The 15,679-nt window shown below is 37.1% G+C and overlaps 1 protein-coding gene across 2 annotated transcripts in view; it reads right to left on the bottom strand.

Annotated features, from left to right (window-relative positions):
- The window catches only part of CDH12 (cadherin 12), a 439,546-nt gene that overhangs the window by 296,263 nt on the left and 127,604 nt on the right, over positions 1–15,679 (bottom strand). Inside the window, exon 2 of one of the 2 annotated variants that reach the window (XM_053596561.1) lies at positions 14,825–15,242. In XM_053596561.1, the coding sequence (XP_053452536.1) occupies positions 14,825–15,055 (231 nt within the window). In that variant the 5' untranslated portion in view covers positions 15,056–15,242. Of the gene's footprint in view, positions 1–14,664; positions 14,723–14,824; positions 15,243–15,679 lie in introns of those variants that run through there. The other variant, XM_053596569.1, reaches the window with a different exon arrangement.

The following is a 15,679-nucleotide window of genomic DNA, read 5'->3' as shown; positions in this document are numbered from 1 at the left end:
CAATTTTATTTTTATATGATTCCTGCTCTACAGATGAAGATACCGCTATGTAAGATTATTCAGGACCATAAAAGAGCCCACAATTTTTCCTTTATACCTGTTGTTTTGTTTTTTTTTTTTCCCCCTAGAAGACTCATTTCTTCAATCAGCCACTGCCCTGGAGAACCCGAAATCTTCAAGACAGAGACAGGACTGAATGAGCAGTTTTGAATGTCCTCAAATGGACAGACTTGGAAGCCTCAAGTCTGTATAGTGGAAGGGGTAATCATCTTAATAAAGATTAGCACACTTTTTTTTTGTTGTTGTTGTTAAAGAGCAATGTAGTAAATACTTTAGGTCTTATGAACAATCTGGTTTACTTCATAACTACTCAACTTCACCATTGTAATGAGAAAATAGCCATAGACAATATGGAAACAGATGCATGTCTGTGTTCCAAAAAATTTTATTCACAAAAACAGTCAGGGGGCTGGATTTAGACTGAAGGCCATAGTTTACCAACCCATGATCTCTATTTGTATTTGAAAGGCACCTGGTAATATTTAAGTTTTCCTTTATAAACCAACACATTTACTTGTAAATCCTTGACCTTGAAACAAAGAATGGCATGAGCAGGGGCAGCTATGAGAAGCACTTTAGAAGGTGGTCAGGAACTTGTCGTTTGTAGGAAAAAAAAAAAAATTGTGACTGAGACTCCTAAGTAAACTCAGTGTCAGAACCCCTCTTCCTTTCCAGGAAAAGAGAAATGATAAAACCAGCAAAGAAGGTGAACTCTGAGGAGCTGGTCTATTCAGACCCAGGGTAACTGGGGGAAAAGATGTCTTCAGAAATACCTGGGCAGAAGAAAGGTGTTCTTCCCTTCTAATACTCTTCTAATACTTCTCTTCTAATACTTTTTCCTCTTCTAATACTCCCCCCTTACAAACCATGAGAACAGGCTTCCTGTTTTAATGTCCACAAAATCCAGATACTTATCATTGTTCAGTTAAGAGGGAACACAGAGCATCTGCACACGTCTTCATGAGCCTGGAAAGCGCTATTTGCTTAGCAGCTGTGTAGCGGCTGACCATGGCCCTGGCATCTCCGTGTCCTCTAAGGATGCACGGGGTGTGCAAAGATTCACAATGAATGACTGTCCCTCGCAGGAATTCCTCATGTTTAAAAATATTTTTAGAAATTTAATGATGCTGCCTAGAATGAAATCCAGTGTATTTTTATTACATATTCACTGTTTTTTAACTTCTTTGAATAGCCTCTATTTGCTTTCCCTAAATTTGCCCTTCTTTTAGTCTCTTAAGCAGGTTTTTAATCTACAAAGAAGGAAAAAGAGGAGGGGAGAGAGGAAGGAAGGAAGGGAGGGAGGGAGAGAGAAAAAAAAGAAGGAAGGAAGAGAAGCCTTTCACCTAATGTATCATCTTGAATCTCAATGTTAATTTCAGGGTTTAAATGGGTTCAGAAACTCTTATTCTTTACAAAAAAAAAAAAAAAAAAAAGAAATCCCTCTCCCATCATTTGAGAGAAATTAAACTATTATTAGTTTCCATGTGCTTCTTCCTTAGCGCTGCATGAGTGGAGCTGTAGGCATAAGGAACATACTCAGTGTCCACAGACTGCTATGAAGCAAGTTGGATTTTTAAGGAATTCTCTGATTACGATCATGTAATGGATGAGAAAGACATGTTTGCTATGCTCCTAGTCGGTAGTCAAAATGTTTTATTTGAAGGGAGAAATTACTGAGAGAGTTTTGTTTTCAACCATTTCTTATTCCTTGGTTTATTTTTAAAATATACTTTATCATGTGATTGATGGATTGATTGACTCATTTGTTAAAGCTGTAACACTAATTCTTCAAGAATAGTTTCAAATCTGAAACATATTTTTGCAAAAGTAGCTGATAGAGTCACAGAACACTATATACAGTTCCATGCAGCTCCAGTGGTATCGATTCATGTCTCAGTTTGCAAGTCTATGCAACAGAGAGTTGTTTTTATGCCTTTTAACATATCATGGGAAAATATCATTGCACTATTTTAATGCTTATAACTTTGAAAACAGCACTTTGAATTACAATCCCTTATTCTTTTTGGTAGATGGCTGATAATCATAAAATCATGTAAATCTTTCCAAACTGTCTCATGTCAAAATTCAATAGCACTGAATACTTAGAAAAATAAGAAAAAAAATTAAAATAAATTTTCTACAAGTAAAATAAAATTTCTACTTTTTATTAAAACAAATTACTGTTTATGATAGAAAAAGCAATTCTTAAATATTAATCAAAGAATGAGATTATCAGTATAATTATGGAGAGGCTTTTTCCAAACAATTGTTCATATATGTGCTAAAAGATAACTTCTATTATTTAGATAAGGCAACCATGTATGTATACTATGAAGGTTGTACTTATTGAAAATATAATTTGTAGAGATCAACATCACTGAAGGATAGAAATAGACTTTAGAAATTTATTCGTATATTCAGATTCATCACTTCTTTATAATTCTACCTCCAAAATTCATAATGATAAAAGACTATGAGCTCTAGAAGGATACAACAGTTTTTTGTTACTTAAAAATAAAAACAACAAGAGATAAAAAGAAAAGGGGCCCTCATTTAAGCACTGGCTAAGCAATTTATTTAGCTGACAGACGAAGGTATTTAAATTTCTTCTAGGTTTCCTAAGTCATTATAACCTTCAGTGTTGCTTTGGTAAATAAACATAGTATATTATTCTGGAAAATAATTCACCTTAGTTATCTTATTGCCACTGCAAGTTTTGTATAGAAAGCCTAACATGTTCTTTTTTCAAGGCTACAAATTTCCAATAATGTTTATGCAGCACACAATCTTGAAAAGTTATGATTGTGTCTTCCTTCAAAGGAAAGGACAGACATGGTTGCTCTCCAGTAAAAGATGGATAGTGTTTCTTTCCAAAATGAAGGGCAGCAATGATTAGGGTTCCTCTCCTGGAATGCAACCCTCTGCATTAATGCCTCCAGCTGGGTGTACATGCTTTGCCCCGATGCTACTTGAGGGAAATGGGAACTGACAGATTACGTGGTGATTGTGCTGCTTGCTGTGTGGTATTCATGTAAAAAGAGTTCCTTTTCTCTGAGCCAAGCATTTCATGTCTTTTTCTAGCATGCGTGCAGCCTATGAAAGACAGTTCTTGACAGATGACATAAAACAGCAAAAAGCAACGGCACTCTTTACTACACTCATGAGCATGTACTAAAGTTCCTTCTAAGGTGATTGCACTGATATACATAATATAGAAAATGTCCTTGTGTAATCTTTATGGTGAATTTCAGGAGAAGAAAAGTATGCTTTCAAATTAGTAATCTCGTCTATTAGTTATACAACATATTAATTAAATGTCAGTAGCAATAACTTAAGTTGTGCCTCGTGAACAATGAACATACGTAGATGGTACCATCTATGCAGCGGTTTCATTTTTTTTTTAAGTCTGAAAAGGATAATGTTTCTCACTTATATGTGCTATGTTTAAATTTAATCAATGTCATTCATATTTCTGGGACAGGATGGAGTGATATATGTATATTCATGGCACATGTTCATGAATTCAATGTCGTTAGATTATGAGAACACTAAATTTGAAATCATTATTATTTAGCTCGTTTTTCTTACTCCCTATTTTTCTCAGTTTTCTTTTCTTACAGGTGGAATGTCCTGGGATTCTCCCCAACTCATTCCACTGGGGCTTACCTCTTATCAACTGGTACAAAAACCAAGTTATAGAATTTCCACAATATTAGCCCCCAGAGAGCACTGCCTTCCAAAGAATCTACTTAATACTTAGGATAAAAGATTCGTGACACATGAACATATATGTGTATAAGAAACACACATATATTAATTGTACTGTGTGGTTACTGACAAATGCACTTAAAATGTTTCAGGTGCCAATATAACCTATGTATCTGACACTGCACTATGTTAGTCATATGGATGAACATACATGTGCTGATGTGTTACCATGTGGCTAATTATCACACAACCCAGAATTAGAATTAAAGCGTATCTATCCTAAGTAATTATAGTGAGGCGGACGTCCATAAATAATACAAACGTGTTCAAAATAAGAGGAAACATTGAAGATTAATTCCACATAGGATTAAAGAAGATCAGGAAGAGGAGAAGAAAGGAGAAAAAAAAGAGAGGGAGAAGAAAAAAAACATAGTGCTCAAATCTTAAATATTTTTCATGTTATCTATGAAATTCTGGTTTTGCTGATTTGTACATTGATTTAAGGATAGTTGAATTTTATTCAAGGTCTTGGAAATTCACTTAAAAGAAACACTTTGAACCTTTATGATATAGCTATTATGAAATAACTAGGATGTTATGAAACAAATTTAAGCAAGAAATAAATTGTAAAGGAGAGAATTAGCATACGATGTTATCAACTATTACACAGGAACTTAAATATATTGTCATTTCCTTGTTCAGATTCCATTTCAAACAATTTTCCTCTTAAATGTATTGCTATCCAGTCATATTCAATGATGATGATTTCAAAGATAGCCTCATGTCTTGAGAGAGACTATAAAATTCAGTGATATGTCTAAGAATCAAGGTGTGCCGTTAAGTATCAGGCTTACATAAAAAGGCTGTTAAAAATAAGTTAAAATGGCTCCGTTCAGCCTTTTTTAAAGAAAAACTGGATTTCTAAGGATACTCTGATGAGGGACAGGAGGTTAGCCTATTTGGCATAGGAATTATTTTGAAACAAAGCTTTGATTTAGGGCACTTGAATATACTGCAAAAGTTCTCAGATTTGTCAGTGAGCCAGGAGTCAAGAAAATGCATGAGGCTTGAAATAACCGAGCAATGTCAAGGTTTCCTAGTCTCTGAGTTTTTAAAATAAGATGTGAGTTTTCCCATTTCTATCAACTTAGAAAGAGACTATTATATCTGAGTGGCATTAGTGAAACACATCAGACAGAGCTTGAGACATACTTCTATGAAGATTGAGTTGGTATTACGCGCCTTGAATCTCAAATGAACAGGAACCACTCTGATATTAAAAGCTTACACTTAAAAGCAAATTGTACAATGAAATTTACATTATGGGCTTCTCAAAAACTGCATAACTCAAGAACCAAGCAAGTAAATAAATAAGTATTGCATCATGAGAAATGAAATGTATTTTAACTATGTAAGTATAATTTTTGTGATAAAATAATTTTTCTGTTTTGTTTTGTTATTTCCTGAGACCAAGTCTCACCCTGCTGACTAGACAGGAGTGAAGTGATAGAATCATAGTTCACTGTAACCTCAAACTCTGGGGTTCAAGTAATCCTCCTTCCTCAGCTTCCTAAACTACAACTACAGGTGCGAGCCCCCAAGGCTAACTAATTTTTCTTCCTTTTTAGAGACAGCATATCTCTAAGTTGCTGCATTTGTGATGTGACAGCTTCTATGTTTGCACTGGAAGAGACCCTTCTCTTCTGTAGTCACGGGACTGAGATTTGTAGAAAACAATCCCAGACTCCCATCTTGGGGGAAACTGAAGTAGCTGAATTACAAGGTAAGTTAAATTCCTAGCCCACGTGTTTGCTGTTAAAGTGAGGCTGACTGTGAAGGAATGGGAAACTGCAGTGGGAATGCGGACGTGGAAGAAGACCTTGATGAAGCTGGGGACTTTGAGTCCCTAAATTCTGAGGAGTCTTCCCATCTGAGGAGATGAACTCTACACTGCCTATATTAGCCTTGCATTTTACCTCTAACAAAGCTATCACCTACCCTAAGTCCTACCCTGATTTGGTTGCCTTGCAAGACTGCCGCTTGTCCTCAGGACCCACTCTGGCCACACTTTTTGCATCCAGCCTTCTATCTACTGTGGAGTTTCTGTAAGTCCATGAAGCCTAGGAGAAGAATGTGACCCATGAAGAGATGCACTAAACTCTAAAATAATTACTTGCTGTTTTTAATTTATACAGACAGAAATCCAGGGAATACAATCGGCAATAGCTATTAAGGGCATGGGCTATTGCTTGAGGAAGCATAAAGTTAGATTGGGCTGAATTTATTTAAAGGGGTCAATAAGCAGAGATCTGTCATTTAATGTTGCAGTGTGGCAAGTTAGAAACATTGCTTACTTGGAGCCAAAGGTTGCTCACAGTAAACAAATCTGAAATGTCATACCTGCCTTGGTTTCTGGAGAAGGAAGGGTGCAAAGGCTTAAGGAGTTTGGGATGTTGGAACAGATCTCTTATTTAAGACCTACTTACCCATTCTAGGGGGTTCAGATGACACATCTTCTACATCCAGTGTGAGAAATAAGTTTGTGGGGGGATCCCAAGCATCTGCCCATATCTCCCAGCTTTGTAGGCCAGAATTTACAGAAGGAACTGTTGCTAGTGTTCACTAACAAAGCGGCATGACATGGGAATGGCTGGACCCTGGCTGACAGGACCAAGTACGATGTTGGTGTGGTCACCATCATGGGTAATAGTCAAAAGAGCCACCAGAATACTATGACTGATGGAGATGTTTGGCATTGGCTAGGTGATCATTTTGTCCCTAGAAATGAAATACACAGGAAACCTATCAGATTATTATTTGATCTGTGTAAACAGAAAATTTTTAAGTCAAGTGAACAAAAGTCTAACCTGAATCAAAAACAGAGAGTCACTGACACTATTAGTTAATAGACCCAGAATCATCGAAATGAAGGGAAGTGAGGCCTCCTAAAGAAGGAAGGAAACCTTTACCCTTCTCACGACTTAAACTGTCAATCGTTCTCCCCAGCATTCCCCAAAGGGACTTTTTTTTTTTTTTTTTTTTTGGTCAGGGTTACTGTACATTGGGGAAAAGGACACAATTAGACCTTTTGGAGACTACTGGAGGTTAGCTCTGAACTGACATTAATTCCAGGAGACCCAATGGTCAATAGACAGATAGACCCAATTGTCTACCAGATAGTGCAAGAATTTATAGAGGCCAGAAAATCAATGGTGTTTAGCTCAGATCGCTCCAACGGTGGGGCCAATGTCTCTGCAACCCCTTCCATTCCGTAGATATCGCTTCAGTTCCAGAACATGTAAGTGTACGTGCTCTGCAGCGGGCAGTATCCCCTTACTTGTTCTCTCATCTGTGGCGTGAGGGCTGCTATGGTGGGAAAGGCGAAGTGGAAGCTATCAGAACTCCCTTTAGATAGAATACTAATAACTCAACACTGCGTTCCTGGAGAGACCAAAGAGATTGGTGCCACCAGCAAGGATGGCAGATTAGGAGCAGCTCGCCCCCCCCCCCTTTAACTTTCATATTTGGCCTGAAAGGAAGACCCATGGATCTCAGAGAATGACAATGGGTTATCGACAAGCTGGTGACTCCAGTTGTAGGTGTTGTAGACGTGGTTTCATTCCTTTAGCAAATTATGAAATCCCCTGGTACATGGTATGTAACTATTGATATAGAAAATAAATTTCTCCATCTCTGTTGGAAAAGACCATTATTAGCAATTTGCTTCTGGCTGGCAAGGTCAGAAGTACAACTTCATTGCTGCATTAACTCTCCAATTCCATGTCGTAACTACATTCCCAGAGATTTTAATCACCTTTTCCTTCACAAGATATTACACAGGTCCATTATATTGGTAATATTTTGCTAACTGGATCTAGTGAGCAAAAAGTAGCAACTACTCTAAACTTCTCAATAAAATATTTATGTAGCAAAGGGAAGGGAAATAAATCTGACAAAAATTGAGCATTTTCTACCTTAGTAAAGTTTTGATGGGTCCAATAATGTGGGACATGTGGAGATATCCTTGCTATGGTAGAGATAAGTTGCCGCATGTGGGCCCCCCTGCAGCTCTCAGAAGGCACAGTACCTTATAGATATATTTTGGATTTTGGAGGCAACATATTCCTCATTTGGGTATGTTACTCTGGTCTGTTTACCAAAAGACTGAAAATGCTGCTAAGTTTGAATAGGGCCCACACAAAATAAGGCTCTCTAGTAAGTCCAAGCTGCTGTACCAGCTGTTCTGCCACAAAGGCCCCATGATCCAGAAAACCCAACGGGGCAAAGTGTCAGTCGTGGATAGAGGAGGTGTTTGGAGTCCTTGGTTAATTCTGTCCTGACAACTGCAGAACCGGCCGTTTGGACTGGGAGAAACACCGCGTCATCCTCTGTAGACGCCTCCTGTCTTTTTCAGAAACAACTTATGCCCGGCTCCTGAGCCTTCATCGAAACTAACAGTTAACCACGGTGCACAAACTTGTCCCGTGACCTGGGCTGGCCATCAGGAACTGGGTGCTGTCTGACCCAGCAAGCCCAGAGCTGAGGATGCACAGCACAGCTCCGTCACCAGAGAGGTGGCACACAGAGTCAGGCCTGAGCAGGCTCGTGAAGAAGTAGCCACATTTCCAGGGATCCCAGCTTCTGTGACACTATCTTCTCTCTCTCTGCCTGTACCTGTGGAATCATGATGTGTTCCCTGCATCAGTTAAGAGAGGAACAGAGGAGCTGGACCTGGTTTACAGATGGTCCTTCATGGCATTCTGGTAGCCTCTTAAACTGGTCAGCTGCAGTATAACAGCCTTTCTGGGGCATCCCCGAAAGACTGTTGTGAAGGGAAATTTTCCCAGGGGGTGGAAATTTGAGCAGCATACCTGTTTTGACATTTTGCTTAGAAAGAGACTTGGCCAGAGATGAAGTTATATATTAATTCAAGGGTTATAGGCAATGATCCAGCTTGACGCTCAGGGTTTAGAAAGGACACAGTTGGGAAATTAATGACAGCAAAGTGAAGGGAACAGGTACAAGGATAGACCCCTTTGAATGTGACTGTGAAGATATATGAATGTTTACAAAAAAGATATTGAGCACAGGGGGATTTTAATAATCAGGGGGATAGGGTGGCCCATTCTGTGGATACCAGTGAGCTTCTTTCACCTGCTATCCCTGCCGTCACTCCACGGACTCATGAACAAAGGCATGTGGTTCGGCACAGGCTCAGCAACAGGGACCTTCACTCACTGACACCGACCTGGCGTGGACACTGCTGAGACACTGATCTGACAGCAGCAGAGACTCAATTTGACTTCCAGAGTTTAACATCTTTACTCATTCCTCTTCTTAAAACTTTTCCTGGTTTGTCTTCCATAACATTTTCTACAGTATGTCTTTTGCTTCTTACTAATTGGATCCATCTAATTCTTCATCTGTTTTGCAATAAAACATCAGCATTCTTTTGTCTTCTTTATCATTGTGTAGAGTGTATTACCCACTTATACGATTTTAACTGCCATCTGTGTACTAATTACTTTCTTCTTAACACTAATGTATCTAAATATCTATGAATTACATCACCTGAGTACTTCTAAGTAACTAAGGAAATATAATGCCTCGCATTGATCACCTCAGTTCTTAGTCAAGCCCCAAATCTATAAAGGATATTGATAAAACCGAAGTCAGAAATGTGTGTCATTTTAACATCTCTCTCCCTTTTACTCTTCATACGCAGTAATCTACTAATTTCTGCACATATTCCTCCATATTTTTTCTGTAATCTGCCTCATACTTTATATTCCTAAATTGTTATCTCTCTGCTTTTCAAATATTCAACTCTAATATTGCATTTCCTTGTATTATATTCTGTTCAAGCCTCTGATAACCACCTCCTGCAAATGTTGCCTATCTCTAGACCTGTTTGACTGTCAAGGCATCTTTTATTTGGTTAAAATAATTCTGAGTAATAATTCCAGAAATGCAATTTCATTGATTTCAACCCCAAACAAGACATTATGTGTGTCTTAACATCCTAAAGGACAAATAATTCCCATTTTGCTATTAGGATTGAGATTTTTCCACACTTTTTATTTTTACCTGCTCTAAAAGGTTGGCTTTGAACTCTCTGAAATACTGAAATATGGTTACTGAGGCTCACCTTGGCCTTTCAAGCCCCAGTGCTTATAAAAACTTTTTCTTCAGGCTACCTCTGTGGAAAAACCAAATTGTTCTTCAAGACTTATCTCAGATGCTTCATCTTCTGTGAAGCCTTCTTGTATTTCTGCATCTTCTGGACACAGTCATAGACCTTCGGGTGTTGTCATAGCCTCTAATAATATCTCTGTTATAGTACTTTTGATAGAATATTGAAATTATTGTTAGTACTTAAGAGCCTTAAATGATTATAGACTGTGATATTTTCTGGTGCAGGGCAGCTAAACTGCCAGTGTTAACATGTTATGTCAGCATTCACTGCATATTGGGACAAGGGAAGTTAATATCCTGTGCCTCCATTTTCTGATATGTAAAATAGGGCTACAGTAAAATCCCTTATGTTGCTGTTTTAAAGATTGTGCAGATTTATGCCTGTAAGACATAAATTAAGAAATTAAAACAGTGCCCAAAGAAAGCACTTGATAAAGCTTACCTTTAATAATTGCAATCTAGGGACTTCCATACTTACATTCATCCCCACAAGGGGATGAAGAAAGCCTCATAACTTGAGATAGATATTGAATAAATGGATGCCTGTGAAACCAGGGTTTATATATCATCTTTCGATTTTTAATCTTTTTGCTCTTTTAACAATTTAGACTTAAGAATTGCTGCTAACTATGATTCATCTGAAATGACAACCCAATTTCCCAAATTACTATTTGAGGATGAAGCAGGTAGCATCATCTTGATACATAGCTCCGGGGCTAAGACAAAACATCCTACTATGGACACACAGGCATGTAGTTACACATCAGTGTAAGCATCCGGCTTACTCTTTGTGTACATATACACACTTACACACGTGTGTGCCAGTGTCTATGATAATGGAGGGTTTTTTGCTTTTGGTTACTTTGAGCCAATTTGCAACATCTGAATTAAACATCTTCACACATCAACTGCCTTTCTTTCGTACTTTCAGTGTGGAAACCTTAGACTCATCCAGCCAATACAGCAAATCCAAAATGACATTCAAGGACAGTATTAGCTTTATCTCCAGATATCCCAGTGATTTCTTTGTATAGAAGGTAATAATTATTATAAGCAATTTCACAATTTGTTCTCTTTTCAAAAAGCTGTCAACATTAAAACCTGTTCTCTTAAATATAATGACAATTGAGGCTCATGTCCAGGAAGTAACTCAAGGTCCCCTCTATAAACTTCTATGAGGTCATTCTTTTAGATTTGAATAAAGAACATTCCAGTTTTCTCTAAAATAGTGAAGTTTTCAATGATGAGAAGTATGTGAATTAATACCTTTCATATATGCTGTTTCTGTAAAAAGACAGTCAAATTTGGTCAGGGTAGTACAGCTGACCCTTCCACAAGACAGTTTGGACTGTGTGGACCCTCTTATACACAGAGGTTTTGTGTTTTTTTTTTTTTTAACCTGTTTCCCTCTCTTTCTCCTCCTCCTCAGCCTACATGGTGTGAAGATGACAAAAGTGAAGGAGTTTATGATGATTCACTTTCATTTCATAGTGAATACATTGTATTATCTTCATGACTTTCACAATAACATTTATTTTCTCTGTTTACTGTAGTAATACAGTATACAATATGTAACATATAAAATACATGCTCATTTATAATTTATATTATCTGTAAGCCTTTTGGTTAATAGTAAGCTATTAGTAGTTAAGATTTTTTGGGAGGGGTCAAAAGTTGTACTTGGATTTTCATCTGTGTGAGTTTTCAAATTTAGTCATTTGATTATTTTCCTTGACCCTTGTGCATTTATCTTTTCCCTTAGTCCCGAGTTTCACGTTATTTATAATACTTTACTTTTCTAGGAGAGGTCTCAAAGCCTTTCTAGAAAGAATAGAAATATCAAAATTCTTATATATGCTTTTGGACACTCATAAAATTGGTTTGAATTGGTTCCCACATTATCATATTTCTAGTCTCAAATCTAGAAGCATTTAGATAGTTAATTAAATTTTAATTAGTTTCCTTGCAGAAAAGAAATATTGGCAACTGTTGTTTCATTTGCATTAGAAATGTACATTTCTTAAGAACCATGGGTCTTATTACCCATTACCAATGTGCAGCCATGAGCCAGCAAAAATAATACTGTTTAAACGTAATAATAGGTAAAATGTTACACTTCCTCCTTTAAAAATAATTACTGATTATCATAAGTATGCAGTAGTTGTGTATATTTATAGAGTTTATGTGATGTTTAGATACAGACATAAATTGTGTATTAATCAAATCACAGTAATTGAAGTATCCATCACTTTTTAATCATATTTTTAAATACTAATTCATCTTTTAAATGAACTGGATGAATTCTATACTGTCACAGCAATTACAAGAACTTGCATAATCAATCCCATTGATTCCTTTTGCTTATGTCCACTGGAAGGTGAAGTACTACCCTCTCTAAGATCACATAAAAGTAAGTTTCATTAACTTTTCAATATAATATCAATGTTATCACCTCCAATTCTGGAAAATAAAGCCTGTGGATTTGCATTAATCAAAAATAGAGATTAGCCTGGGCTTCGTAGCTTATGCCTATAACTCCAGTATTTTGGCGGGCCGAGGCAGGAGGATTGCTTGAGCCCAGGACTTTGAGACCATCCTGGACAGTGTCATCCCTGGCTCTACAAAAAATATAAAACAAATTAGCTCAGTTTGTTAGTGCAGGCCTGGTAGTTCTAAGGATCTTATGCCCAGAGGATCTTCTGGGCATAAGAGTTTAAAGGGTGCAGTGAGCTATGATGATGCCACTTAACTTTAGCCAGGTCAGCAGAGGGAGACACTATCTCAAACAATCAAATAAACAAACAATCTTCTTTTCAGGCATTTTCCAGGAACCTCAATATGATGTATAGCTTCGATCATAAACAGATTTGAAACAATTGGTATCTATGAAGCAGAATTTAGGAGCTGTGTTAGCTTTCCCCTTGTCTTGGATTTTAAAATTCTATCCTTAAATTAAATCAAGAGAAACAAGTGTACCAGAACCACATGAAATTTTCCTATCTAGAATTTTTTTAGTGATTATTATAGTCCATAATCACAAGGAGGAATTATATAAGCAGAAAATTAGGGCAGTAACTTCGGGGGACTTTCATACTTGGAGTGTCTTCCTCAAAATTTCCTGAGACCCTTCCCAGGCCTTTGGTGAGGTGTGGGCAACCCGAGAAAGGAACCCTAAGCAAAGTTCCCCAGTCACATGTTTCCCATTTTGGGCTCATTTTGACACACCTATGAATTCATAGGTACCCTGGGCCACATGACCAGGCCCTGATTCCTAGTAGGTACTTTATCAAAGAGATAGGAGATAGATCCTATTTGAGGACACTGTATTTTTTTTTTCCAGTAAGATCTTTGGTTATTGGATGCCAGAATGGTACTCACAGACTGATTTAGGATGACTTGATTTATATATGTAGATAATTGCTCTGCCTCCCCGAAAATATATGGAGAGAGAGAGAGACAGACAGACATATATTTGCCTGGGGCCCTGTACACCTTACTGGCAACCCAGGCTACATGTTTGTTTTCAGTGAAGTTTCTAATGAAAGACCTTCTTCACCAAATTATTCAACATCTTTCAAACACATTTCCATAAGGCAAACTTCAAAAAAATGTGTTATAAAGAATTTTGATCTTGAATGAATATGTTTCCTGTGACTTAACATTGGAATCCTAAGACCCATCATGTTTCTCTTTAGTATGTTTTCAGAACACTCAGGGCCATAATGATCAAGAGTCAGGATCGTCTACATTCATTTCCCAGTATCCTTCCTGCTATGATTTTCATATCTGCCTTTGGATTTATTTTAAACCAGCAGTTCTCAATCTGTAAGTTGCGACCCACAGGAACTGTATTAAAGGGTCATGGCATTAGGAAGGTTGAAAACCACTGTTTTAAACTATTTGCACTCATATACCTTTTCAGTGAAAACAACAAAATCTTTTGAAAAGTTTAGAAAATAATTTCCAAAATCAAAACAAATTAAAAATTTTGAGGGGAAAAATAATTTTTTGAAGTGATGGATAAGTTCTGACTATTTGAGACAAGGTGAACATTATTATAGAAGAAAAATAAGCAGCAAAACATAAAAGTGCTGAAACAGTTGTCATCAATAATTGTGTAAAAAATTTCTTTACACTTGCAATGAGATTTTAAAAATTAGGTGTGCTATGTTGATGTTTGTGTATATTTTTGGGTTCTAACATTGATTACTTTAGCCATAAAAAGTTTTATAAGTATCTTGTGAGACATATAAGGAAATAGTTGATAAACTCATAAGGAAGACAAATCAAGCACTTATGAACCATAATACAAATGGAGTATCATGTTTTAAAGGGAAGAGGAGCGAGTACATGCTGATCATTTAAGAATGCCAGTATCAGTTTATAATATTTATGCCTTATAATTTTTCTCTGTGTTTTTTGTTGGTAAACAATTCCAGTCTAGCTGCTAGACATTATAAAACATTATACATTATACACTTAATGTAGTATAATGTATATTACATTAGTAGTTACATTACTAGTTAATGTATACTAACTATACATTAAACTACACTTAAAATTGTATTTATGACATTTTGCTTATTTAACTTCACATCTTCAGCAAAGAATGTCAAAGATGCAAACAAAAAAAAATTGTTTTCATTAAAATAATCAGGGAGAATTGAAGCAAAGAGGGTTAAATGATATTCCAAAGCTTACCCAGGCCATTGAGTCAGGAAGATAAATCAGGTCTCTTGGATTTCAATTCCAGTGTTTTAGTCACTGGTTTGTTCAGCTCCTGTGCAAAACATCCATACAAAATATACAATGCATATTCCCCCTTCCTATCAAGTGGTTGCCAAAAGAAACACGCCATTACCTTTCCCACATATTGAGGCTCGGAGCCCATGTATTCTTCCAGCACAAAAAACTGATTCCATACCCAGCCACGTTTAACTCGTTGGAAATGTGACTGTCGCCCTGGAAGGTGGATAACATTTTCTCTTGGCTCTGTGGCTAAAGTCTGTTGTGGCTGTGGTTGAAGTGGTGTTAGGAGACCTCCATCAAACAGGACCCAGAGAAGCAGTGATAAACAGTTCCTTGTAAGCATTGGCAAAGGCTTTCCTGCAGCAGAGGGATAAAAACTTGAACACTTAATGCAGAATTGTGGAATCCAGGTTTGACGTGTTCTGTGGCCTCCACCACTTAGCTTCTTGTTTTATTGCAGAAATGATAACACAGGAATTAATCTTTTTGATGAAAAGTCTTCTGCTGTATGATATTCCATCTAAAGGGACCTATAAAATAGAATTTAAAAGATACATTGAATTAATAAAATGACATGATGACACTCATGAAAATTTTCATTGTACCTGCTAACAGTTAAAGAAACAGAGAGGCCAGGTATGGTGGCTTACTCCCGTAATCCTAGCACTCTGGGAAAGCATGGCAGGTAAATTATTTGAGCTTAGTTATTCAAGACCAGCCTGCACAAGAGTGAGGCCCTGTCTCTACTAAAAATAGACAAAGTAGCTGGCCATCGTGGTGGGTGCTTGTAGTCCCAGTTCCTGGGGGTAGTTGGGACAAGAGATTGCCTGAACCCAAGAAACTGAAGTTGCTATGAGCAATAATGGCTTGACATTCTACCTAGGGGACAGAGTAAGACTCTGTCAAGAAAAAGATAAAGAAATAAAAAAAGAAAGAAAAACAGAGAGCAAACATTTTAAAAGAATCA

This window comes from Nycticebus coucang, chromosome 1, assembly GCF_027406575.1.
Source record: "Nycticebus coucang isolate mNycCou1 chromosome 1, mNycCou1.pri, whole genome shotgun sequence".
NCBI classification, from domain to species: Eukaryota; Metazoa; Chordata; class Mammalia; order Primates; family Lorisidae; genus Nycticebus; species Nycticebus coucang.
Note: the sequence above shows the minus strand (reverse complement) of the source record. Positions and strands in the feature narration are given on the sequence as shown.